The 24,922-nt window shown below is 37.6% G+C and overlaps 1 protein-coding gene across 3 annotated transcripts in view; it reads left to right on the top strand.

Annotated features, from left to right (window-relative positions):
- MTREX (Mtr4 exosome RNA helicase) overlaps positions 1–24,922 on the top strand; it is a 136,986-nt gene that overhangs the window by 27,042 nt on the left and 85,022 nt on the right. For all 3 annotated transcript variants that reach the window (XM_004275144.3, XM_033437856.2, XM_033437855.2), the window contains exons 6-10: positions 13,789–13,963; positions 15,072–15,162; positions 22,971–23,095; positions 24,183–24,281; positions 24,689–24,791. In XM_004275144.3, coding sequence (XP_004275192.1) covers positions 13,789–13,963; positions 15,072–15,162; positions 22,971–23,095; positions 24,183–24,281; positions 24,689–24,791 — 593 coding nt within the window. The remainder of the gene's footprint in view (positions 1–13,788; positions 13,964–15,071; positions 15,163–22,970; positions 23,096–24,182; positions 24,282–24,688; positions 24,792–24,922) is intronic.

Genomic DNA, 24,922 nt, shown 5'->3' with positions numbered 1-24,922 from the left:
TGTTTCTCTGTGTTCTCATTTTGGTTAACTTACTTTGTTTGGGCTTTCCTTTTCCTAGGCAGCAGGTTCGTAGTTCCCATTGTTTTTGGTGTCTGCCCCCAGTGGCTAAGGTTACTTCAGTGGGTTGTGTAGGCTTCCTGGTGGAGGGGACTAGTGCCTGTCTTCTGCTGGATGAGGCTGGATCTTGTCTTTCTGGTGGGCAGGTCCATGTCGCTGGTGTGTTTTGGGGTGTCTGTGACCTTATTATTTTAGGCATCCTTTCTGCTAGTGGATGGGGTTGTGTTCCTGTCTTGCTAGTTGTTTGGCATATCGTGTCCAGCACTGTAGTTTGGGTCCTTGAGTGGAGCTGGCTCTTGGCGTTGAGGTGGAGATCTCTGAGAGATTTTTGCCCTTTGATATGATGTGGAGCTGTGAGGTCTCTGGTGGACCAAATTCCTGAACTCGGCTCTCCCACCTCAGAGGCACTGGCCTGACAGCCAGCCAGAGTACCAATATCCTATCATCTACACAGCTCAGAATAAAAGGGAGAAGAAAGGAAAGAAAGTAAGGAAAAAAAAAAAAAAAAGTTATTAAAATAAAAAATAATTATTAAAAAATAACAAGAAACAGGGCTTCCCTGGTGGCGCAGTGGTTGGGAGTCCGCTTGCCGATGCAGGGGACGCAGGTTCATGCCCCGGTCTGGGAGGATCCTGCATACTGTGGAGCGGCTAGGCCCGTGAGCCATGGCCGCTGAGGCTGCGCCTCCAGAGCCTGTGCTCTGCAGCGGGAGGGGCCGCAGCGGTGAGAGGCCTGCGTACCGCAAAAAAAAAAAAAAGTAACAAAAAACAAAAGAAGGAAAGAAGAGAGAAACCAAACCAAAAAAGAAATCCACCAATGATAAAAAGCGCTAAAACTAAACTAAAAGAAAAGAAAAATAAGGGGGCAGACAGAACCCTAGTACAGATGATAAAAGCAAAGCTATACAGACAAAATACCCACAGAAGCATTCACGTACACACTCACAAAAAGAGAAAAAGGAAAATAATATATATATCGTTGCTCCCAAAGTCTACTGCCTCAATTTGGGATGATTCTTTGTCTATTCAGGTATTCCACAGATGCAGGGTACATCAAGTTGATTGTGGAGGTTTCATCCGCTGCTCCTGAGGCTGCTGGGAGAGATTTCCCTTTCTTTTCTTTTTTTGCACAGCTCCTGTGGTTCAGCTTTGGATTGGCCCTGCCTCTGCGTGTTGGTCGCCTGAGGGCGTCTGTTCCCACTCAGACAGGAGGGGGTTAAATGACCAGCTGATCAGGGGCTCTGGCTCACTCAGGCCGAGGGGAGGGAGGGGTACAGAATGCGGGGCGAGCCTGTGGCGGCAGAAGACAGCATCACGTTGCACTAGCCTGAGGCACGCCGTGTGTTCTCCCGGGGAAGTTGTCTCTGGATCACGGGACCCTGGCAGTGGTTGGCTGCACAGGCTCTCGGGAGTGGAGGTGTGGATAGTGACCTGTGCTTGCACACAGGTTTCTTGCTGGCTGCAGCAGCAGCAGCCTTAGCGTCTCATGCCCGTTTCTAGGGTCTGTGCCGATAGCCACGGCTCACGCCTGTCTCTGAATCTAGTTTAGGCGGTGCCTTGAATCCCCTTTCCTTGCACACCACAAAACAGTGGCAAGAAAAAGTCTCTTGCCTCTTCGGCAGTTCCAGACTTTTTCCCGGACTCCCTCCCGGCTAGCTGTGGCGCACTAGCCCCCTTCAGGCTGTGTTCACGCAGCCAACCCCAGTCCTCTCCCTGGGATCTGACCTCTGATGCCAGAGCCTCAGCTCCCAGCCCCCGTGAGGAGAGAAGCCTCTCAGGCTGGTGAGTGCTGGTCAGCACTGATCCTCTTCAGTAATCTCTCCGCTGCCCTCTGCACCCGTTGCTGCACTCTCCTCTGTGGCTCCAAACCTCCCCCCATCCACCCCCGGTCTCTGCCAGTGAAGGGGCCTCCTAGTGTGAGGAAACTTTTCCTCCTTCACAGCTCCCTCCCACTAGTGCAGGTCCTGTCCCTATTCTTTTTGTTTTTTGTTTTTTCTTTGTGGTACGCGGGCCTCTCACTGTTGTGGCCTCTCCTGTTGCAGAGCACCGGCACCAGATGCGCAGGCTCAGCGGCCACGGGTCACGGGCCCAGCCGCTCCGTGGCATGTGGGATCCTCCCAGACCAGGGCACGAACCCGTGTCCCCTGCATCGGCAGGCGGACTCTCAACCAGTGCGCCACCAGGGAAGCCCCCTATTTTGTGTCTGTTTTTTCTTTTGCCCTACCCAGGTCTGTGGGGAGTTTCTTGCCTTTTGGGAGGTCTGAGGTCTTCTGCCAGTGTTCAGTAGGTTTCTGTAGGAGTTGTTCCACATGTAGATGTATATCTGATGTATTTGTGGGGAGGAAGGTGTTCTTCACGTCTTACTCTTCTGCCATCTTGAATGTCCCTTTCTATTAACATCTTCAGCTTTTTTCTGGGGTATAATTTCTTGGAAAAAAATGTAATCCTTTCAGGGCTTGTGTTTATGATGATTTTAGGCAGGGCTAGAGTAGCATACAATCTACGGCTAATTTTCTCCACTATTTAATATATTTCTTGGTATTCTAGCCAGTATCTTGTGAATTATGAATTTTTCCACCATGACCAATGGGAACCTGAACAACTCCCAGCCCTGTGAAGATCTGGTTATTTTTGGCTCTGCTTCATTTGGTTGGTTTCCCCCTGGCTTTCAGTTGTTTCCTAACACTTATTCACTGATTATTACTTACTTGAAAACACAGGAGTGCTCAGCAGATGTTCAGAGCTTTCCCTCTGTCCAGCTCTCTCCTCTCTGGTTATTTTCCACTGCAGTGTAGCTGCCATGGCCTCCCCAGGCTCCCACCTCTGTCTGCTTAACTTAGGGAAACCTCCAGATTCCATATCCTGGAACTGTGACTTGGAAACTCTGTGGACAGTAATCTGGAATTACCTAGTTTGCTTCCACTTTCTCAAGGATTACTGTGCTTTTATTCAGTGTCTGAAATCATTGTTTCATATATTTTGTCATGTTCTGTAGTTGTTTCAGGTGGATAGGTAAAGCCAGTCCTTGTTAGTCTGTGCTGGAAGTAAGTATTTTCTACATTATTTTTAATGTGTGTTCTCTATTACTACAGTAGTTATCTAATTTTGTAAATAAATACACATATATTGCTTGTGTTTTAAATTTTTTGATAGGTATCTTTTCTTTTAAACTGTATTTAAAGACCACAGTTCTGGAGTCTTGCTACTCAAAGTATGGTCCTGCACCAGATACATGAGTATCACCTACAGACTTATTAGGCAGAATCTCAGGACCCACCCCAAAACTACTGAATCATAATCTGCATTTAACAAGATCACCAGGTGATTCATATGTCCATTAAAGTTTGAGAGGAACTGGGCCATTCTGAAAGTGGATTGTGCTCTTTCACGTGGATGGGATTTTGCAATCTGTTGTAGATAGGCTTTTGTGGGTTAACTTTTTTTCCTTCATGTGTGCTGCTGTCACTACTCTCTAGTTCGCAAACAACTTCACCATAGCAAAAAGAAACCATGTACACATTAATCAGTCATTCCGCATTTCCTTAGACCCAGTTCCTTTCAGCCCCCAGTCTGCTTTCTGTATGACTTTACCTTTTCTGGGCATTTCATATAAATAGAATCATACAGTATGTGACCTTTTGTTTTCTGTTTTATTTCACTAAGCATAATGATTTTAAGGTTCATCCGTGTTGTTGTATACATCCAGGTTGAATTGTATTTTATGACTGATTAATATTTTATGGCTGATTAATTGTGTAGTATTAATATACCACATTTTGTTTATCCATTCATCAATTTATGGGATATATGAGTATTTGCAGTTCTTTGGCTATTATGAATGATGCTGTTGGAAACAATTATGTATAAGTTTTTGTTTGAACACATGGTTTTACTTCTCTTCAGTATATACCTAGGAATGGAATTACTGGGTCATGTTTAATTCCATGTTTAACTTTTTGAGGAACCAGCAAACTGTTTTCCACAGCAGCTGCATCATTTTATTTTCCCACCGTCATTTTATGAGGGCTTCAATTTCTCCATATCCTTGCCAACACTTGTTACTACCTTTTTTTTAAAATTGATTATACAGTAAATTTATTTTATGATTGTTTTAAGTAAAAACTTTTTAATGTGGATTTTCAGCATAATACAAGTTAGAATAATGTAAAACATTTTTAAAGGTGAACTAATTAGGTTTCTGAAAAGAATTCCAGAAAGATAAAAAGCAATGATGTTACTTATTTCTAGACAAGATTAAGTTTCTGTGGGTATTAGTATAATCCTATATTAGGTACATTGTTTCTAGATTCTGATCATGTGAAGTTTATTATTTTTTTTCCAGTTTTATTGAGATAGAGTTGACATATAGCATAGTGTAAGTTTAAGGTTTGCAGCATAATGATTTGACTTACATGCATCATAAAATGATTATCATAATAAGTTTGGTGAACATCCATCGTTTCATATAGATACAGAATTAAAGAAATATTGTTTTTTGTGTGATGAGAAAGAACTCTTAGGATTTACTCTTTTAACAACTTTTTAATGTAATCTTCAGCAGTGTTAATTATATTTATTGTATTGTACATTACATCCCTATTACTTATAACTGGAAGTTTCTACCTTTTGACCATCTTCATCCCAATCCCCACCCCCACCCCAACTTGTGGTAACTGTAGATCTGATCTCTTTTTCTCTGTTTATTTTGAAGTGTAATTGACCTGTAACACTATGTTAGTTCCTATTACACAGCATAGTGATTTGATAATTCGATACATTTCAAAATGGTCACCACAATAAGTCTGGTTACAATATGTCACCATAAAAAGATACTACGTAGTTATTAGACTGTATTCCCCATACTGTATGTTTCATTTCCATGACTCATTTATTTTGCAACTGGAAGTTTTTACCTCTTAATCTCCCTTACCTATTTCTTTCCTCCCCTCACCACCCTCCCCTCTGGTGACTACCTGTTGGTTTTCTGTTTCTATAACTGTTTCTGTTTTGTTGTGTGTGTTCATTTGTTTTGTTTTTTAGATTCCACATACAAGTGAAATCATACAGTATTTGTCTTTCTCTGTCTGACTTATTTCATTTAGCATAGTACCCTCTAGGTCCATCTGTGTTGTTGCAAATGGCAAGATTTCATTTTTTATGGTTTAGTAATATTCCATTGTATATGCATATACCACATCTTATTTATCCATTCATTTCTTGATGGGCACTTGGGCACAAGGGTTCCCTTTTGTCCTCATCCTCACCAGCACTTGTTTCTTGCCTCTTTGATGATAGCCATTCTGTCAGGTGTGAGGTGATATCTCATTGTGGTTTTGATTTGCACTTCCTTAATGACTGATGATATTGAACATTTTTTAATGTGCTCTTTGGCCTTTTTATGTCTTTGGAGATACGTCTGCTTAAGTCTTTTTTTACTTGTTCATTGGGTTGTCTTGTTGAATTGTGATAGTTGTTTTGTATTCTGATACTAGTTCCTTGTCAGATACATGATTCTCAAAATTTTTCTCTCATTCTGTAGGTCATCTTTTCACTTTCTTGAGTGTTCTTTCAGGTACAGATGTCTTTAATTTGACGAAGTGCAGTTCATCTGTTTTCTTTTGTTGCTTGTGTCATTTATAAGAAACCGTTGCCTAATCAAGGTCGCAAAGATTTACACCTATATTTTCTTCTAAGAGTTTTGTAATTTTAGCTATTATATTAGTTCTTTGATCCATTTTGAGGGCTTTTTATTTTTGTAGGTCCAACTTCATTGTTTTGCATATGGATATCAAGTTGTCTCAGAATTTGTTGAAAGACTATTTTTTCCCCTCAGTCTTGGCATCTTTTCAAAAATCAATTTGAGTTTGCAGGTTAACTATTAATAATTTATAATATATTTTATTTCTTCATTATGGAGAAATTACAGCTTTCCTATTGAGCAGCTGAATTAGGTATTCTTTTTTTTTTTTTTTTTTTTTTTGGCTATGTTGGGTCTTTGTTTCTGTGCGAGGGTTTTCTCTAGTTGTGGCGAGCGGGGGTCACTCTTCATCGCGGTGCACGGGCCTCTCACTATTGCGGCCTCTCCTGTTGCGGAGCACAGGCTCCAGACGCGCAGGCTCAGTAGTTGTGGCTCACGGGCCTAGTTGCTCCATGGCATGTGGGATCTTCCCAGACCAGGGTTCGAACCCATGTCCCCTGCATTGGCAGGCAGATTCTCAACCACTGCACCACCAGGGAAGCCCTGAATTAGGTATTCTTAACAGTGACCACCTAAAGAGTAAAGAAGATCATAGAGGAAGGAAACTTAAAAATGGCTCCAGTCTCCCTATTCATCATTACCTTTACCTTGGAATAATGGTGGATATATTTCATGAGTTCTGGAATATTGTCCTTTAGGATAGTCAGGGCCTATCTAGTTATTGTATATTAGTCTTTCCAGGCCTTGGCTTAGGTGTAACTCAAAATTTTTCTCTTTGCAGGGGAGTTAGACAAGTGAAGCTTTGGATCTTAGATTTTCATTCTAATGGCATCAGCCAATTGCAGATTAGTCTTGATCTGTTTCCGAGATTCAGACACATTATGGTCAGGTACTGCCTTAGTTCTATCCAGTGGAGTAGGACTAATTCTTTTATTGGTCCACTTTTCAGAAGGTGCTGAAGTCAGAAGTTAGTTTCCTCCTAAGGCACAAATATAGAAGAGGTTTGACTATTTTTAGTTCAGTTATTTTATCTCACTTAGAAAAGTGTACAGTAGTTTGGTGCATTATCCATTTAAAGGCAACATATATAGTCATTAAGATTCTGGGCATTAGTGTAACTTTGCTTTCATTTTTCCTACAAAAGCAGACTAATTTTCAGTATGGGAAATTTTCATGTATATGCTGAAACCTGCTCTCATACTCTGGGTTAGGAGAACATAAAGAGATGTTTAAGAAATTCACCAGGTTTATAGACACCTTTGAAAACCTGGTGAGGACTGCTGTGGAAACCAGTCTGGTACTTATTCAAAAAGTTAAATGTAGAATTACTATATGACTCAGCAGTTCCACTCCTAGGTATATTACTCCAAAGAATTGAAAACAGATACACAGATACTTATACATGAATGTTCATAGCAGCACTATTCACAGTAGTGAAAAGGTAGAAACAACCCAGAAGTCCATCAGTTGATGAACAGATAAATAAATCTGGTTTATCTGTACAATGAAATATTACCCAGCTGTAACAGCAGTGAAGTACTGATACATGCTACAGTGTGGGTGAACCTCAGAAACATGCTGAGTAAAAGAAGCCAGACTCAGTAGGTGTGATTCCATTTGTGTGAAATATCCCGTATGACTTCATTTATGTGAAATATCTCAGGTAAATTCCTAGAGACAGAAAGATTGGTGAAGGCCAGGGGATGTTGAGAGGAGAGGAGCAAAAAGTAACTGCCTAATGGGTATGGGGTTTTTGGAAGGATGAGAATTATGTTTCAGAATCAGGTAGAGGTGGTGGTTGCACAACATAGTGAATGTACTAAATGCCACTGAATTGTACACTTTAAAATGGTTAATTTTATGTTGTATGAATTTTACCTCAATAAAAAATGTGATGAGGTATATATTTGTATGTACATACCATATTTTATAATTTCAGGGAGTGGTTCATGGATCTCAGATAAAGATTTCCCCTAGGGATTCAAGGACTTAAGGTAAACTCCAGCTTTAGCTGGTAACTGTAGCAAGTGTAATATTTTATTTATAAATCTGGTGCTAGGGTTAACATTTTGGTACCAGATTATCTATGTAATTGAGTAGTTTTCTGACCCTGGTGTTTTTTTTTATTTTATGCAAAGCCTTTTTTAAAAGCTTTATTAGTATGTAATTTAAATATTATTAAATTCACCCATTTAAAGTATACAGTTCAGTGAGTTTTAATAAATTTGTACAGTTGTGCAACCCTCTCCAGTTTTACACTTCCATACATACGGTTTTGTTACGTGTGTTTGCTTTCAACCTACTCCCACCTGCAACCCTAGGCAAACACTCATCAGCTTTGTCTAAACAGTTTTGCCTTTTCTAGAAGTTTCATGTAAATGAAATCATGTAATGTGGAGTCTTTTGTGGGTTTTTTTTCCCTGTTTAGAATAACATTTTTGAGGTTCATTCATGTTGTATATATCACTAGTTCATTTCTTTTTATTTATAAGTAGTATTACATTTTATGGATACCTGACATTTTATTTACCTATTCAGTTGATAGACATTTGAGTTGTTTTGTGTTTTTGACCATTGTGAGTAGTTCTGATATAAACATTCATGTACAAGTCTGTGTGTGGACATGTTTTTATTTCTCTTGGGTAGTACCTGTAATTGCTGGGTTTTATGGCAAATATATATTTACCTGTTCAGTAAATTGCCAGACTGTTTTCCAAAGTGGCTGTACCATTTTGTGTTCCTACCGATAATGGATGAGGGTGCCAGTTTCTCTGTGTCCTTACCACCTCTTGTCATTATCTTTTTTTGATCATACCTATTTTAGTGGGTATATAGTAATGTCTCATAGTGGTTTTGAATTTCTGCGATGACTAAAAATGTTAAGTATAAATTTCCTGTGCTTATCTTAAATATCTATTTCAGTCTTTCGCTGATTTTTACAATTGAGATGTTGGTCTTACTGCATCATAAATAATTCTTTAAACTATCTTAATGGTATCTTTTGTAGAACGAAAGATTTTTATTTTGATGTTCAGCTCAGTTTTTTCTTTTATGGATTGATTATGCTTTTGATGTCAGTACGTAAGACATTTTTGCCTATCCCAATATCACAAATATTTTCTCATATATATGTATATATTTTGAGGAAGTTTCTATTCTTAGTTGGGAATAAATGAAAAAAATTTTAAAACACCTATTTGAATGGCTATTATCGAAAAGACGAGAGATAACAAGTGTTGGCAAGGATATGAAGAACAGGGAACCTTTGTGCACTGTTGTGGGAATGTAAATTGGTACAGTCACTATGGAAAGCAGTGTGGAGGTTTCTCAAAAAATTAGAAATAAGAGTATAATCCAACAGTCCCACTTCTGGATATATATCTAAAGGAAATGAAATTAGTATCTCAAAGAGATATCTGCATTCCTATTATTCACAATACCCAAGACAAGGAAACAACTTATGTCCATCAACAGATGAGTGGATAAAGAAAATGTGATATCTGTCTGTCTGTATCCATATACACACACACTGTCGATCACAATGGAAAATTATTTAGCCATCAAAAAAGGAAATCCTGCTATTTGTGACAGCATGAATGGACCTTGAGAGCATTATAAGTCAAATAAGTCAGAGAAAGACAAAGACTGTGTGATCTCAATTTTCACGTGGAATCTAAAAAAGCTGAACGCATTGAAACGGAGTTTCAATGATGGTTGCCAGGGTCTGGGGTGGACGGGGTGGAGGAAGTAGGAAGATATTGATAAAAGGAAACAAACTTCCAGTTACAAAATGAGTAAGTTTTGGGAATCTAATTTAGAGCATGGTTATTATCTTTAAAAATACTGTGTTATACACTTGAAAGTTGCTAAGAGAGTAGATCTTAAATGTTTTTACCAGAAAAAAACCAAAGGTAATTAGGTGATGGAGACGTTAATTAACCTTATTATGGTAATCATTTCACAATATATATGGGTAACAAATCTTACAGTATATAGTTTAAACTTACACAATGGTACATGTCAATTATATCTCAATAAAGCTGGGAAAAATAAGTGTATTGAGGATTAAAAAAGAAGCATTGTATTTTATCAAATCTTTTTTCCATCTATAGAGGCAAGGATATGGTATTTGCTTTTTACTCTGTTAATGTGGTATATTACATCCGTTTTTTGTTAAACCATCCTTATATTTCTGAAATAAACCTGGTTGTTTATGGCAGATGATCATCTTATATGATGTTGCCAGTTTCAGTTTGCGCATATTTTGTTCTGGAATATCTTTGAATCTTATCTTCATGAGGGATTTTGGTGTGTAATTTTCTTTTCTTACAAGGTCATTGTCTAGGTTTGATACCATGTTAATACTGACCTGATAATATAAGTTGGGAAGCGTTCCCTCCTGGTCTGTCTTCTGAAAAGATTTGTGTAGTTTTGGTATTTTCTCTTTAAATGTTTGACAGAATTTACTAATGAAGCCATCTAAACCGCCTAGGCTTTTCTTCATGGGAAGATTTTTTAATTCCTAACTCAGTTTGCTTTCTTCTTGAGTCAGTTTTGGTAATCTGTGTCTATCAAGGAATTACTTAAAGTGGAATTAGATTGATTTTACATTATTCTTCCTGTCTAATGTGTTTAAAACTATAATTTTCTCTCTTAGTACTGCTTTACATGCATCCCATAAATTTTGGTAGTTACATTTTATTTTTAATTCAATTCATTTTTTAGTTTCTCTTGGTTTCCTCTTATGTTTACTTTTCAAGCATTTGGTGATTTTCCATACACCTTTCTGTTTTGGTTTCTAATTTAATTTCTTTGTGGTTGGAGAAGATACTTTATGATTTTAATAATTTGATTTAATGATTGATGTGGTTGATTTTGTTGTTTTTCAGTAATGTGTCTCATGTCTTAACAGGCTTCTATTATATTTAACAAACATTTTTTAGTATACTATTTTAATTCCTCTGTTGATTTTTTTTTTTAGCTTTGAGTTATGTTTTTAGTGATTACTCAAGGGCTTACAGTATACATTTTTAACTAAATTACAGCCACAATTTCTATAAAATATTGTTACCTTGCTCTAATATTTCTTCCTCCTTTTTTTCTGCTATTTTTGTCACATATATTTCAACTATATGTTATAAATCCAGTGTAATGCAATGTTAAAATAATGTTTTTGCTTTAAACAGTCTTATGTTTTTAAAAATATTAATTGAATAAAAGAGAAGCACAAACCCTATACAGTCTTGTATTTACCCACATATCTATCATTTTTAGAACTCTATTCTTTTCTCTGTATTCGAGTTAAAGAATTTTTTAAGAATATTTCTTCTGGGGTTGATGTGTTAGCAGTAAATTTACTCAGTTTTTATTTGTAAATGTCTTTATTTTGCTTTTATTTTTGAAAGGATAATGTCACTGAATATGTAATTCTTGGTTGACATTTTTTTTCTTTCAATATTGGATACTCATTTGGCTGACATTGTTTCATTCTACTGCATTATTTCCCATCAGAAGTAAGCCTTAATTATGATGGTATTCTCGTGTATGTTTTGAGTTGTTTTTCTCTTGCTGCTTTGAACACTTTCAGCAGTTTGACTCTGAAAGTTTCTAGGTGTGTTTCTAGGTGTGATTCCAAAGTTTTTCCTGCTTGGGTTCATTGTGCTTGTGGTATCTATAATGTTTTTTAAAACAAATCTAGGAAGTTTTTTTATTGTTATTTTTTCAAATATTTATCTTGCGTCTTTCTCAGTTTGGAACTTATGTTTGGACACTTGAGGTTGTCGCATAGATCTTTGAGTGTCTGTTTATTTTTCTTCTATTTCTCTCTTTAGATTTGATAATTTCTGTTGATCTATCTTCATATTTAGATACTTTCTTCTGCCATCTCAGATCTGCTCTTGAGCCACCTAGTGGATTTTTCATTTCAATTATTGTACTGTTCATCTGTAGAGTTTTCATTTGGTTATGTTTTTATAGTTTCAGGTGTCTGTTGAGATTTCCTATTTGTTGAATCATTGTCCTATTTCCTTTAATTCTTAGAACATGGTTTCCTTACATTTTTTGGACATGTTTGTTATAGCTTTTTTGTTTTTGCGGTACGCGGGCCTCTCACTGTTGTGGCCTCTCCCGTTGTGGAGCACAGGCTCTGGACGCGCAGGCTTAGCGGCCATGGCCCACGGGCCCAGCCGCTCCGCAGCATGTGGGATCTTCCCGGACCAGGGCACGAACCCATGTCCCCTGCATCGGCAGGCGGACTCTCAACCACTGCGCCACCAGGGAAGCCCTGTTATAGCTTTTTTGAAGTCTTTGTCTGCTAAGTCCAACATCTGGGCCCACTCAGTTTCTTGTGACTGCTTCTTTTTCTTAAGTATTGATCACTTTCCTGTTTCTTTTTATATCTTCTAATTTTTTGTAGCATCTGTATATCCTTTTCTCTTGCATGTATGTCTCTTACTATTCATATTTGATCACGTTTGGACAACTTTTAATTTTTTAATTGTTTATTTCACTGGGGGCGTGGTTGGGATAAATTTTTTTGTAAGTAATTAATTTATTTTTATTTATTTATTTTTGGCTGCATTGGGTCTTTGTTGCTGCACGCGCGGGCCTTCTCCAGTTGTGGCGAGTGGGGGTTACTCCTCATTGAGGTGTGCAGGCTTCTCACTGTGTTGGCTTCTCTTGTTGCAGAGCATGGGCTCTAGGCGCGTGGGCTTTAGCAGCTGTGGCACATGGCTCAGCAGTTGTGGCTCATGGGCTCCAGAGCACAGGCTCAGCAGCTGTGGCACACAGGCCTAGCTACTCCGCGGCCTCTGGGATCCTCCCGGGCCAGGGATAGAACCTGTATCCCCTGCAATAGCAGGCAGATTCCCAACCACTGTGCCACCAGGGAAATCCCATATTTTTATTTCCCCAAATAGGTTATAAGCCTGTTGTGGATAGGAACTGTATCTTAAGTAAGGAGGATCTACCATGCTGCTAAGTTTAGTCCTGATTTCATGATCTATTTTTAAATACTTAACTCTGCTGAATTTTCTTCAAAAAGGAAAAACTATATTGTATTCTATTAATCTCTGCAGAAGAACTATTGGAACCTGCCTTAATTTCCAGTCAAGGACAGACTTGATGGGACTTCCCTGGTGGTCCACTGGTAAAGAATCCACCTTACAATGCAGGGGACGTGGGTTCGATCCCAGGTCAGGGAACTAAGATCCCACATGCCACAGGGCAACTGAGCCTGCATGCCACAACTACCAAGTTTATGCACCTCAACTAGAGCCTGTGTGCCGCAAACTACAGGGCCTGTGCACTGTGGAACCCATGTGCCCTGGAGCCTCCACGCCACAACTAGAGAAGGGAAAATCCACACACCATAACTAGAGAGAAGCCCACACACCTCAGTGAAGATCCTGCTTGCTGCAACTAAGACCCAACACGGCCAAAAATAAAATTAAAAATTTAAATAATAAATAAGTCTTTAAAAAAGAAAAGGTTTGCTGACCAAAAAAAGGTCAGAGCTGTTTATTTAAACTAACAAACAAACAAAGGACAGACTTGATAACTAATACATGTGGGGAGAGAATACATATGCATTAACTTATTTGTGAAACTCAAACTCATTTTCCAGTGTTTCCTAAGTATTTATACTCTGTGTATGTATAAATTGACAGGCAGAGGCTCTGTAAACTTTTGGAGGCCCATCTAGAGAAACAAATGTGTTTTACTTCCAAGAAATAGGGTAATAACCATTAGTAATCCATTGGTATTAGTAATTAAGTTACATTAACCCCAAGAGACCAGAGTTTAAAACGTTCTTATTCATTTAGACCACTATTCTTCACATTTATCATCGTTATTACTATTATTATAGTTTGTTGAAAGTAAATAGAATAAGACATTAATATTCTGCAAAGTCTATCTAAGATACGTAATTAGGGAAAGTTTGGACACTATATATGAATAGAATTTTTTAAATCACATACTTCTAAAGACATGGTTTTGTAAATTCTTTATTCTTATTTGTTTTCACATTTTTAGATATGCCATTGCATTGGCCTTAAGGGAAAAACAGCGTGTAATATTTACTAGCCCAATTAAGGCCCTGAGTAACCAGAAATACCGTGAAATGTATGAAGAATTTCAAGATGTTGGTCTGATGACTGGAGATGTTACTATTAATCCTACAGCATCTTGTCTTGTTATGACCACAGAGGTAATTTATATGGTGTCTCAATTTAATTAAATTAATTTTCCTTTTAATTAATGTGGTTATTCAGTTAAAACAGATAATGTTTTATTACTTGCTCTGTATCAATAAAAATGTAACATTTTGCTGTCTGAGTAGATTTACTTGAAAGGGATAGAGTTCATCTTAAAACAAGTTCTAGTAATTGAATTTAGTTGTAAATTACCAATATTTCTGTTATTTGTCATAATATAGATGCAGTTTTTTCTTCACAAAATATTTTTAAAGGTGTATTATCAGTGACTTGAAAATAATTTGATGGTTTTGTATAATTTCAAGGATTTCAGTACATAGTTTCGAATATGTAGTGGCTCCTTGTTCTGTGTGATTTTTTTTCTTCTGTATCTGAGTGTTGATACAAATAGATAACTAACTTTTTAAAACACCCAGTTATGTTTAGCTTCTTTCCATAATCACAGTTAAGTTTTGCATATCTTTGTAACATCTTACATTTTGGACACTATTAGCTGTCTTTACTAAGTATTTTTGTACATGCTTGAATTATATCATTGCATTCTACAAAGACATGGTACACTAGAGAGTGTAAATTAGCTTCTGGCTTTTAGAGTTACCCAAAAGCATTGCTCACTTTTCATCTTGGTGCCTAAAGTAAGTTTATTTTCCATTCTCAAAACTTTCTTCCATCCGTGGAAGATGTATTTAACTCAGAAATCAGAATAACGGTTGTTAGAAAGTATTCATACTGGTAAGATGAGGTAGAAAAAATGGATAACAGTATAAGATCCATTGTGTTAGATAGAAGATAACTTCAAGTTATTCTCGTATTCTAGCAAGTGTAGGTCTTGGGTTAAGTGCTGTACATGCAAGGAAGTGGCTTCTTATTCAGGATATATGGATATGGAGATGATAATTGTTTCCATGGATTATATCTGATTACTTACTTGAGAAGTCATTTATTTTGGATTTAGGGAAGGAATATTATGTATTTTAGAGATATGTATCTCCCTAAAATTATTTTAATCTTTCCATTAAAAAAGAATATCCAAAATTTCTTGTTAGATAGAAGAGCTTTTGGTATGTCAGAATCCTGCTAAATCTTCTCCTTTTTCTTTAGATTTTGAGAAGTATGCTGTACAGAGGTTCTGAAGTTATGCGAGAAGTTGCTTGGGTCATATTTGATGAAATTCATTACATGAGAGATTCAGGTATATTCTGTAGTGTTGTTGAGACGTGAGCATGTATTTTATTTAAGAATGGCATTAGGTAGGGCGGAGTCAAGATGGTGTACTAGGAGGACGCGGAATTCGCATCTCCTCACAACTAGGGCATCTACCAGGTACCAGTGGGGGACCATGGACACCTAAGGGACAGGAGGAAACCCCAGTGACCGTGTAGGATGTGGGGCGTGGGGGGAGTGAAGTGGGAGGAGAAGTGGAGGCAGGACAGGACTGACATCCCTGAGGGGCGGCTTGGGGAGGGAAAGGGATCCCACACCCAATGTGGGAAATTGGGGAACCATTGGGAGGGCAGAGGATCAAAAGGGATCATGGCCAGGTTTCCCCTGCCCAGCTGGACCCCCAGGAACCTGTTGAGATCCCGGGCCTGATCCTCTGCCCACCTAGTCTCCCTCCAGCCACGTGGGTCCTGAGGGAGTGGGAGGGAGGAAAGGGGGAGCAAAAGTAAAGGCCGGACCTCTGGGATGGCACCCCTGAGGGGTGGCTGGGGGAGAGAAGGAGTTCCTGCACCCAGCAGGACCCACCCACGATTAGGGGTCCAGTGGCAATGGGGGAGACCCCAGGGGAGACGGTGGGGGAGGGGCGTGAAAGAACAGAAGGGAATGGGGCCAATGCTTTCCCTGTCCACTTAGGCACCAGGAAGCATTTTGGGCTCCTGGACCTAATACTCTGCCCTTGGAGCCTCCCATCTACAGCACAGAGCCCAAGCCCCGCCACTATAACCCCAGCCAGGGCCCTACTTCTGCAGTTGGAGAACCCCTCCAACGAGCTGGGCCTAAACCCCACCCACACACCCTCAGTCAGGGCCCTACCTCCTAACTCCTGAACCCGACACTCCAGAGGCCCTCCTTTCGACATGCTGCCTCTCCCCTTCTGCACAGGCCCCACCCCACCCTAAACTCTGCCACTACCTAAGTTCCACCCCCTACCTAAACTGCGGCCGCATAGCCAAGGCTTTTTTCTTTTCGTTTCCTTTTTCCTCTCTCAGATTGGGGTTCTGTTTTACGTTGTTAATTCGTTGCTGTTGATTCTTTTCTATTTTTATTTTTCCTAATAAATCTTTTATTTTTCTAATTTTATTTTATTCTTTATACTTTGTTAGTGATCTCTCCTTTTGACTTGTTGTCCACCCCCCCCCCTTTTTTTTCCTTCTGCTGTGGTTTTATTTCACCTTGTTGCAGTTGTTTCAATTATAGTTTTATTTTTCCTAATATACCTTTATCTTTCTGATTTTATTTTCTTTTATGTTCTTGATATTGTACTGCTCCTTTTTCCTTTCTTCTTCTTTTTTTTTTTTTTAACTGCACCATGAAGCTTGCAGGATCTTGGTTCCCAGGCCAGAAGTTGGGCCCGAGCTCTTGTGGTGGGAGCTCCAAGTCCAAACCACTGGACTAACAGAGAATCTCGGACCACAGGGAATATCAATCTGAGTGAGGCCTCCCGGAGGTGCTTATCGCAGCATTAGGAACCAGTTCTATCTAACTGCCTGCAAACTCCAGTGATGGACATCTCAGGCCAAACAACCAATAAGACAGGAATGCAGCAGCACCCATCCAAAAAACAAAAAAAAGAAATGGCAAAAGAATATGTAACAGACAAAGGAGTAGGGTAAAAACCTACAAGACCAAATAAATGAAGATAACATAAGCAGCCTATCTGAAAAGGAATTCAGAATAATGATAGTAAAGATGATCCAAAATCTCGGAAACAGAATGGAGAAAAGACAAGAAACAACAAGGACCGAGAAGAACGAAACAGCAGACAAGCAGTGATGAACAACACAATTACTGAAATTAAAAATACTCTAGAAGGAATCAATAACAGAATACTTGAAGTAGAAGAACGGATAAGTAAGCTGGAAGATAAAATGGTGGAAATAACTGCCAGGGAGCAGAATAAACAAAAAGGAATGAAAAGACTTGAGGACAGTCGCAGAGACCTCTGGGACAACATTAAATGCAGCAACATTCGAATTATAGGGTTCCCAGAAGAAGAGACAAAGAAAGGAACTGAGGAAATATTTGAAGAGATTATAGTCAAAAACTTCTCTAACATGGGAAAGGAAATAGTCAAGTCCAGGAAGGACAGAGACTACCATCTGGATAAACCCAAAGAGACACACTGAGACACATATTAAACAAACTATCAAAAATTAAATACAAAGTAAAAATATTAAAAGCAGCAAGGGAAAAATAACACACAAGGGAATCCCCATAAGGTTAACAGCTGATTTTTCAGCAGAAACTCGGCAAGCCAGAAGGGAGTGGCAGGACATATTTAAAGTGATGAAAGGGAAAAACCTACAGCCAAGATTACCCTACCCAGCAAGGGTCTCATTCAGATTCAATGGAGAAATTAAAACCTTTACAGATAGGCAAAAGTTAAGAGAATGCAGGACCACCAAACCAGCTTTACAACAAATGCTAAAGGAGATTTCCTAGGCAGGAAACACAAGAGCAGGAAAAGACCTACAAAAACAAACCCAAAGCAATTAAGAAAATGGTAATAGGAACATACATATTGATAATAACCTTAAATGTAAATGGTTTAAATGCTCCAACCAAAAGACATCAATTGGCTGAATGGATACCAAAACAATACCCATATATATGCTGTCTACAAGAGACCCACTTCACACCTAGGGACACGTACAGACTGAAAGTGAGGGGATGGAAAAAGATATTCCATGCAAATGGAAATCAAAAGAAAGCTGAAGTAGCAATTCTCATATCAGACAAAATAGACTTTAAAATAAAGACTATTACAAGAGACAAAGAAGGACACTACATAATGATCAAGGGATTGATCCAAGAAGAAGATACAACAATTGTAAATATTTATGCACCCAACATAGGAGTACCTCAATACATAAGGCAAATACTAACAGCCATAAAAGGGGAAATCGACAGTAACACAATCATAGTAGGGGACTTTAACACCCCACTTTCACCAATGGACAGATCATCCAAAATGAAAATAAATAAGGAAACAAGCTTTAAATGATACATTAAGATGGGCTTAATTGATATTTATAGGACATTCCATCCAAAAACAACAGAATACACTTTCTTCTCTTGTGCTCATGGAACATTCTCCAGGATAGATCTTATCTTGGGTCACAAATCAAGCCTTGTTAAATTTAAGAAAATTGAAATCATATCAGATATTTTTTCCGACCTCAACACTATGAGACTAGCTATCAGTTACAGGAAGAAATCTGTAAAAAATACAAACACGTGGAAGCTAAACAGTGCACTACTAAATAACCAAGAGATCACTGAAGAAATCAAAGAGGAAATAAAAAAATACCTAGAAACAAATAACAATGAAAATACAGCGACCCAAAACCTATGGGATGCAGCAAAAGCAGTTCTAAGAGGGAAGTTTATAGCAATACAATCCGACCTCAAGAAACAAGAAAAATCTCAGACAACCTAATCTTACACCTAAAGCAATTAGAGAAAGAAGAAAAAACCCCTGAAGTTAGCTGAAGGAAAGAAATCATAAAGATCAGAAATAAATGGAAAAGAAATGAAGGAAACAGTAGCAAAGATCAATAAAACTAAAAGCTGGTTCTTTGAGAAGATAAAGAATATTGATAAACCATTAGCCAGACTCACTAAGAAAAAAAGGGAGAAGACTCAAATTAACAGAATTAGAAATGAAAAAGGGGAAGTAACAACTGACAATGCAGAAATACAAAGGATCATGAGAGATTACTACAAGCAACTGTATGCCAATAAAATGGCAAACCTGGAAGAAATGGACACATTCTTAGAAAAACACAGGCTTCTGAGACTGAACCAGGAAGAAACAGAAAAAATAAACAATCACAAGCACTGAAACTGAGACTGTGATTAAAAATCTTCCAACAAACAAAAGCCAAGGACCAGATGGCTTCACAGCCAAATTCTATCAAACACTTAGAGAAGAGCTAACACCTGTCCTTCTCAAAGTCTTCCAAAATACAGCAGACGGAGGAACAGTCCCAAACTCTTTCTATGAGGCCACCATCACCCTGATACCAAAACTAGATGAAGATGTCACAAAAAAAGAAAACTACAGGCCAACGTCTCTGATGAACATAGATGCAAAATCCTCAACAAAATGCTAGCGAACAGAATACAACAGCACATTAAAAGGATCATACACCACGATCAAGTGGTTTATCCCAGGAATGCAAGGATTCTTCAATATATGCAAATCTGTCAGTGTGATACACCATATTAACCAAATTGAAGGATGAAATCCATATGATCATCTCAATAGATGCAGAAAAACCTTTTGACAAAATTCAACACCCATTTATGATAAAAGCTGTCCAGAAGAGAGGCATAGAAGGAACCTACCTGAACATAATAAAGACCATATATGACAAACCCACAGCCAACATCATTCTCAATGGTGAAAAACTGAAACCATTTCCTCTAATATCAGGAACAAGACAAGGTTACCCACTCTCACCACTTTTATAGTTTTGGAAGTTTTACCCACAGCAATCAGAGAAGAAAAAGAAATAAGAGGAATCCAAATCGGAAAGAAGTTAACTGTCGTTCTCTCCACATGACATGATACTCTACATAGAGAATCCAAAAGATGCTGCCAGAAAACTAGTAGAGCTAATCAATAAATTTGGTAGAGTAGCAGGGTACAAAACTAATGCACAGAAATCTCTTGCATGCCTATACACTAATGATGAAAAATCTGAAAGAGAAATTAAGGAAACACTCCCATTTACCACTGCAACAAAAATAAAATACCTAGGAATAAACCTACCTAAGGATACAAAAGACCTGTATGCAGAAAACTATAAGACACTGATGAAAGAAATTAAAGATGATACAAAGAGAAGGAGAGATACGCTGTGTTCTTGGACTGTATGAGTCAACATTGTGAAAATGACTGTACTCCCCAAAGCAATCTACAGATTCAGTACAATCCCTATCAAACTACCAATGGCATGTTTCACAGAAGTAGAACAGAAAATTGCACAATTTGTATTGAAACACAAAAGATCCCAAATAGCCACAGCAATCTTGAGAAAGAAAAACAGAGCTGGAGGAATCAGGCTCCTGGACTTCAGACTATACTAGAAATCTACAGTAATCAAGACAGTATGGTACTGACAAAAACCAGAAACATATCAATGGAACAGGGTAGAAAGCCCGGAGAAAAACCCATGCACATATGGTCACCTTATCTTTGATAAAGGAGGCAAGAATATATGATGGAGAAAAGAGCATCTGCAATAAGTGGTGCTGGGAAAACTGGACAGCTACATGTAAAAGAATGAAATTAGAACACTTCCTAACACCATACACAAAAATAAACTCAAAATGGATTAAAGACCTAAATGTAAGGTCAGACACTAAAATTCTTAGAGGAAAACATAGGAAGAACACAATGATACAAATTACAGCAAGATCGTTTTTGACCCACCTCCTAGAGAAATGGAAATAAAAACAAAAATAAACAAATGGGACCTAATGAAGCTTAAAAGCTGTTTCACAGCAAAGGAAACCATAAACAAGACCAAAACACAACCCTCAGAATGGGAGAAAATACTTGCAAGTGAAGCAACTGACAAAGGATTAATCTCCAGAATATACAAGCAGCTCATGCAGCTCAATATCAAAAAAACAACCCAATCCAGAAATGGGCAGAAGACCTAAATAGACACTTCTCCAGAGAAGATACACAGATTGCCAACAAACACATGAAAAGATGCTCAACATCACTAATAATTAGAAAAATGCAACTCAAAACTACAATGAGGTACCACCTCACATCTGTCAGAATGGGCATCATCAAAAAATCTACAAACAGTAAATGCTGGAGAGGGTGTGGAGAAAAGGTAACCCTCTTGCACTGTTGGTGGGAATGTAAATTGATACAGCCACTGTGGAGAACAGTATGGAGGTTCCTTAAAAAACTAAAAATAGGACTACCATATGACCCAGCAGTCCCACTACTGGGCATATACCTTGAGAAAACCATAATTCAGAAAGAGTCATGTACCACAATGTTCATTGCAGCACTATTTATAATAGCCAGGACATGGAAGCAACCTAAGTGTCTATTAACATATGAATGGATAAAGAAGATGTGGCACATATATACAATGGAATATTACTCAGCCATAAAAAGAAACGAAATTATTTATAGTGAGGTGGATGGACCTAGAGTCTCTCATACAGAGTGAAGTATGTCAGAAAGAGAACAAATACCATATGCTAACACGTGTATATGGAATCTAAAAAGGAAAAACCAAGGTTCTGAAGAACCTTGGGGCAAGAGAGGAATAAAGACACAGAGGTAGAGAATGGACTTGAGGATATGGGGAGGGGGAAGTGTAAGCTGGGACGAAGAGTGAGAGTAGCACTGACGTATATACAGTACCAAATGTAAAATGAGATAGCTATTGGGAAGCAGCTGCATGGCACAGGGAGATCAGCTTGGTGCTTTGTGACCACCTAGAGGGGTGGAATACGGAGGGTGAGAGGGAGATGCAAGAGGGAGGGGATATGTGGATATATGTATGCATATAGATGATTCACTTTGTTATGCAGCAGAAGCTAACACAACACTAAATCAATCATACTCCAATAAAGATATTAAGAAAAAAAAATGGCATTAGGAATTTTGAACAAGTAGTTGTTGATCTTCCATGTGAGTAGAGTTCTTATAAACTAATTTGTGGATAACATGATGTGCTATTTCCAGTAGGATCTCATTCAGTTACAGCTTCTTAAAAAGTAACAACTTCTGGGTGAAAAAATGCAATTTCACATTTTAAAAATGGAATTAAAATTAGTTCCCTCTAATAGAGAGCTCTCTAGTATAACTAATGTTAAAGAATTTCTAAAACTTCTAGCCTACAAAGTTAACATTCTTGATTTTTATTTATTGTTTTTTTTAAATAAGTGCATGTTTATGGTAAAAATAAAATGAGGATTATGAAATAAAAATGAGCAAAAAATTTATCCCTTTACTTGAACTTTTGCACTACTGTAATGGAAAAGTAAGTTTACTTGGAATTTTGGGTGGAACTTGGAGGGCGAAAGTTAACAAACACATTTAAAAGTTAAATGTTTAATATGTACACACTTAAAGCTTAGTTTTTATTTGAATTAAAGCAGTGAGTTAACCTGTATTCATAGTGAAAGTAATAATACAAGTTAAAGAAATCATTTACCCTTTCTAGAAATTTCACTTTTGTGAAATTCATAAGATTAGGTTCTAAACAGTTATTTTGGTTTTTAAATCATGAATCCTGTATTGATTTGTTCATTTATGGGAGGGAAATTCTCACATGGATTTTTCCATTTTTTTTCCATTTGACTTATAGTTTTGTTGTTTATCAAATCTTTCATCTCTGGAGATCATGATGGTAATTTAGATGAACGATGCTATATGCTGTAGTAATGGTGTTTCTTTGAAATTTGTTACTGTGACTTTCTATAAGCCAACAACTTATGCTTCTCTAAGTGAGATGGAAATACTGTTTCCATTGTCCTGGGACTCTTGTTAGGCTGTTTGAACAGGATTCAGTTTGGCACTGCTTTTTGCAGGCTGTTATTTCAGAGTACATTGTGTTTATGCTGGTTTAGTCTACTAATTTTCTACTAAATGAATTCATGGTTAGAACTAAAGTAGTTTACAGTAAGGGTCTGTGGCTAAAAATATCCTTGTGCAACATGGTCTGTATTTCTAATTATTGAGCTTGAGAGAAAATAATAAAGTAACATTGAATTCCAAGGTGTATTTGTATTTTTCAGAGCGTGGTGTTGTGTGGGAAGAAACTATTATTTTGCTTCCTGATAATGTTCACTATGTCTTTCTTTCGGCTACTATTCCAAATGCCCGGCAGTTTGCTGAATGGATTTGCCACTTACACAAACAGGTATTTTCTTTCCCTTTTTTGATGTTTTCCATATTTAAAATGTTACAAGTTGGCCTTACTATATCCTGTACTTCGTTCCTGATGCTGCCTAGAATAAAGACATTTTAATGTGAAACTACTTTTTAAATCGAGCAAGCTTATCAAAATCAACCGACTAATTTTTTTATAAGTGTGAATTTTCTGAGTCCCATCTCAAATCCAATACATCAAAATCTCTGGGAGTAGGGTCTTGGGTTTTGAAACCTTTAACTTTTAAATGCTCCCAAATTGATCATGATGACCTGCCAGGTTTGGAAACTATCTATTCATACAATGAACCATGAGTACACAGTAGAGAATTTTCTCTAAGACCTCGGTACTGGGAAAAAGCTGGGCATTTTCTGAGAGTGTGAGTTGATTGTTTTCATGTGAATGCAGACTTTTTACTGACTGTATTTTCTTTTTGTTTTTCTAGTCTAATTTTAGCAGCATTAAAGGACCTTATAACAAGCTTTTGTTCATGTGTACTAAATTTATTCTTGGTTTTATTTTTCTGCCCTTATTTTTCCTTTATACCAGAATGCTGAAAATTTATTTTTTATCCATTTATAAGCTCTCTAATGGCATTTTTGTAACATCATGTTGCTTTTGTAGGATAGAAACACAGTGGATCTTCTGGAGGAGTTAGATCAACCTGCTCTTTTAGTAAAGCTTTGAAAAGTCTCTGGGCTAGAAAAGTTCTATTTTACCTCAGGGAGCATTCTGTGTCACCATTACTGCTGCTACGGAGAAATTGAAGTCTTCTTTAATTATGGCATCACAGGTCTAGGGTATGGATCCAAGATCATATGGAAACTCAAATCATGTATTGATATTTATCCCTGATTAGGGAATTAGTAAAATTGAACAGATGGTAGTATAATTTGATAGACCTCATTTTTCCCCATTTTTCTCTTCCTGACTTAAGGGTTTTTTTAAAAAAACTTTTTTCTTTTTGAAATGTTGAATTCAAAAATTTGTCTCCTTAAGGTCTTTTAGGTAGTCATATACATGGTATTATTTTGAAGAAATAAAATATATGGTTAATTACTTTTCTTTGTTTTTACAGCCTTGTCATGTAATTTACACAGATTATCGGCCTACTCCATTACAGCACTACATTTTTCCAGCAGGGGGAGATGGTCTGCACCTTGTGGTTGATGAAAATGTAAGGGAGTAATTATAACTCTTATATCTATAATATCATACTTTGCTGTTTATAGCCATTTTTCTTTAAACTAGAGAAGAATGGCAGAGATCCGTTTTTTTTCTTAAGTAGTTTTGTGGTCCAGAGTTATTGTTGGTTTTTTGTGTATGTATTTTTATTTCAAAAATTATATTTAAGACTCGTATTTTTTAATGCATGAATTAGATTTCCTTCCTTTTCCAGTATTTTTTAAATGCCTTGAGAATAAGGGACTCTGGACATGTTTCAGATATCTTATGTTTTGCTTTTCCCAGTTATATTATTATATTAAATTATTTATTATTTGAGGAAGCTTTGTTTTGAGGTATGAAAAAATATTTGCATTATGATTAGATATTAAGTTACACAGAAAAATTTTGTGATTCCAGGGTGACTTCAGAGAAGATAATTTTAATACTGCGATGCAGGTACTTCGAGATGCTGGTGATTTGGCAAAAGGAGATCAGAAGGGGAGAAAAGGAGGAACAAAAGGTAATTTGGAACTTTGTTTTAAGAGAGTTTTACATGTAAATTGTATTTTCAGATTACATTTTTTGGGGTTTTTTTATTTAACTTTTTTCCCCTCAGGAGGCTGTATAAAGATCTAGATAGTGTATGATAAA

Source organism: Orcinus orca, chromosome 3 (genome assembly GCF_937001465.1).
Source record: "Orcinus orca chromosome 3, mOrcOrc1.1, whole genome shotgun sequence".
In the NCBI taxonomy this organism is placed as follows: domain Eukaryota; kingdom Metazoa; phylum Chordata; class Mammalia; order Artiodactyla; family Delphinidae; genus Orcinus; species Orcinus orca.
This window is presented reverse-complemented; position numbering and strand designations above follow the sequence as displayed.